Source organism: Ammodytes marinus (assembly GCF_949987685.1).
Source record: "Ammodytes marinus genome assembly, chromosome: 7".
In the NCBI taxonomy this organism is placed as follows: Eukaryota; Metazoa; Chordata; class Actinopteri; order Uranoscopiformes; family Ammodytidae; genus Ammodytes; species Ammodytes marinus.
The window spans coordinates 910,429-913,511 of NC_137211.1; the positions used below are offsets into that span (position 1 = coordinate 910,429).

The window sequence follows — 3,083 nt, forward strand, 5'->3', positions numbered from 1 at the left end:
ACGTAGCTGTCATTAACTCTTCTTCTCTCCCTCTAATAGACGTAGCTGGCGGTGCATTAGGAGCCCATTCTGTAGCCTCCCTGACAGACAGAGGAGGGCTGGGATCCGTCCTCAGAGATCTGGTGAAACCCGGAGACGAAAACCTGCGAGAAATGAACAAGAAGCTACAGAACATGTTGGAGGAACAACTCACCAAGAACATGCATCTGCAGAAGGTAAGACAGATGGACAGACAGACAGACAGACAGACAGACAGACAGACAGACAGACAGACAGACAGACAGACAGGCAGGTAGGTAGAAGGTAAGGGATTCAGACAGGCAGGCAGACAGGCAGACAGGCAGACAGACAGACAGACAGACAGACAGACAGACAGACAGACAGACAGACAGACAGGCAGGCAGGCAGACAGACAGACAGACAGACAGACAGACAGACAGACAGGTAGAAGGTAAGGGATACAGGCAGGGAGACAGACAGAAAGACAGACACAGGCAGACAGACAGACAGACAGACAGACAGACAGACAGACAGACAGACAGGCAGGCAGGCAGACAGACAGACAGACAGGCAGACAGGCAGACAGACAGGCAGACAGACAGGTAGAAGGTAAGGGATACAGACAGGGAGACAGACAGAAAGACAGACACAGGCAGACAGACAGACAGACAGACAGACAGACAGACAGACAGGCACGCACGCACACTGACAGACAGACAGACAGACAGACAGAAGGTAGGGCAGACAGACACACACACACACACACACACACACACACACACACACACACACACACACACACACACACACACACACTATTTGACCCATAACAACATGAATCTCTCTCTCTTTAGGACCTGGAGCTTTTGTCGCAGGAATTAGTCCGTCTCAGCAAAGACAGCGGTGGAGGAACGGGGTGAGACTAAATCGTTTACATAACCAGCCATCCATTCCCCACTCACCTCTATGGGCTTGGGCTCTGACTAAACGCTGGAACTATTCCTTTCAAAACGCTTCTTGTGAACTGAAGAAAATTTGACGAGCAATTTGACGGGAATGGAAAAATATGTTATGTTGCTATATTATTGAATGTACTGTAATTTAGACTGCACCATTCAGTTTTTGGGTCCTGGCTAAAACCTGGAAAAAAAACACACACTTTGCGACTGACTGTATGAAAAAAAAAATAATGCTTTGTGGGTGTTGGTGTTTTTTTTTTTTTTTTTTTTTTTTTTTTTTTTTTAGTTTTGTTTAAGATTATAACGTCTGTATATATATATAACAATACGAATAATACTGTTGCTATGACTACACCACCAAATACGCCTCATGAATTTTGGTTACATTGAAAGCGGTTATAACGTGAAATTTCGGTTTCATCGGGAAAAAAAAAAATTAAAATGAAAAATATTGCAAAAATTCAGAGAAAATTTTCACATTTTTAAATTCGAGATTTCTATTTATAATCACATGGAATAAAAAAATCTGAAAACCAATCTTTTTTTAAAGGTGGAAGTCAATGATTCTGGGTTTGTATGTAAACAAAGTGGGGCCCACCATAGCTAGCCAACAAGCCAGTTTACAGAGCCTAGGCTGTGTATTAACACTGGATTTTTTTTTCTAGCGCAAACACAATACAGACAGGTAGTGGATCATGAGGAGATATTCACTGATTTTGACAGTGATTTTGACAACAAGCGTTCTCCAGAATCACTGACTACACCTTTAATGAAAGTCTTCCCCAAAAAAATACTGTTCTCACAAATTAACTAAATTAAATTATTTTGTTTGTGATATTTTTGTCAGTTATCTCCATGACTACGATGTGAAGCTATTCTGTTATTTATGAATTTTTTTTCCAAACACTCGAACATTCAAAACCGTTTCACTGGATTTTAAAAAATAGCATTTTCCTTGATCATGTGTTATTAGGGCTTGTTAATGCGATGTTTTTTATTTTAAATTAAAAAATTTAATTCTACAATTAAAAATAAAAATCGCATGAAAATTTGTAGACTCCCAAAAATACAAAAAAAAAAAATAAAAATTAATCAAAAAATACTTAAAATTATTCACTGATTATTTTCTTTTGGGATGAAAAATATGAAAATTATAATCTGAGTTATTTTTCTATTTCTTGATTTAGTTTCACCTGCAAAAATTAAGTCTTTTTTCTCCGTCTGTAAAATTTGAAGATTTCCGAAAAACTAGAAAATTAATTAAAAAAATTAATCAAAAAATTATTAAAATTAATCACTGCTTTTAAAAAAAATCTGCATTTTTTTTTGTATCGTATACATTTTTTTTTTTTTTTTAATTTAGTTCCAACTTCAATGCAAGAAATTAAGCCTTTTCTCCGGTTCTGTGGCTATATCTGTAATAACATTTTCGACATTACAATAGCATTTTTGTCTTGCACTTATTATTTGTTTGTGACTTGCTTTCATTCCAAAATGGTGCATTAAAAAAAATAACAGAATGATACTGTCAGCTTTTGGCCGCGAACTTGCAACTAATTTGTTTATACAGCTCTGAAAAACATCAAGAGACCAGTCTGGATTTTCCTTCAATCTTCATCTCTACATTACTTCATGGAAAATGCTCTTTAATGACAATATTTCTGGAGGGAATTTGGTAGAAATGTTGCCTGTAGTTTATATTATAAAACCAAAATGTTCATTCCACTCAAACATATGCCTATAAATAGTAAAACAAGAGACAATGAATATTTCGAGTGGTGGCTTAATTTTTTCCAGAGCTGTATTAGTGTTAGGATCACGTTGAGATTAAAAAAAAATTAAATTAAGAGAATAAATTTGTAATTTTACGAGACAACATTTTTCGATTTCATCCGTAAAAATGTTTAATGATGAGATTTATTTTATTTTATTTTATTTTACTTTATTTTATTTTATTTTATTTTATTTTATTTTATTTTATTTTATTTTATTTTATTTTATTTTATTTTATTTTATTTTATTTTATTTTATTTTATTTTATTTTATTTTATTTTATTTTATTTTATTTTATTTTATTTTATTTTATTTTATTTTATTTTATTTTATTTTATTTTATTTTATTTT

At 34.1% G+C, this 3,083-nt stretch overlaps 1 protein-coding gene across 1 annotated transcript in view; it reads left to right on the top strand.

Moving 5' to 3' along the window:
* gripap1 (GRIP1 associated protein 1) overlaps positions 1–1,102 on the top strand; it is a 55,642-nt gene extending 54,540 nt beyond the window's left edge. The window contains exons 30-31 of the mRNA XM_080031634.1: positions 40–215; positions 855–1,102. Of these exons, the coding sequence (XP_079887760.1) occupies positions 40–215; positions 855–920 (242 nt within the window). The 3' untranslated portion in view covers positions 921–1,102. The remainder of the gene's footprint in view (positions 1–39; positions 216–854) is intronic.
* The last annotated feature ends 1,981 nt before the right edge of the window (positions 1,103–3,083 follow it).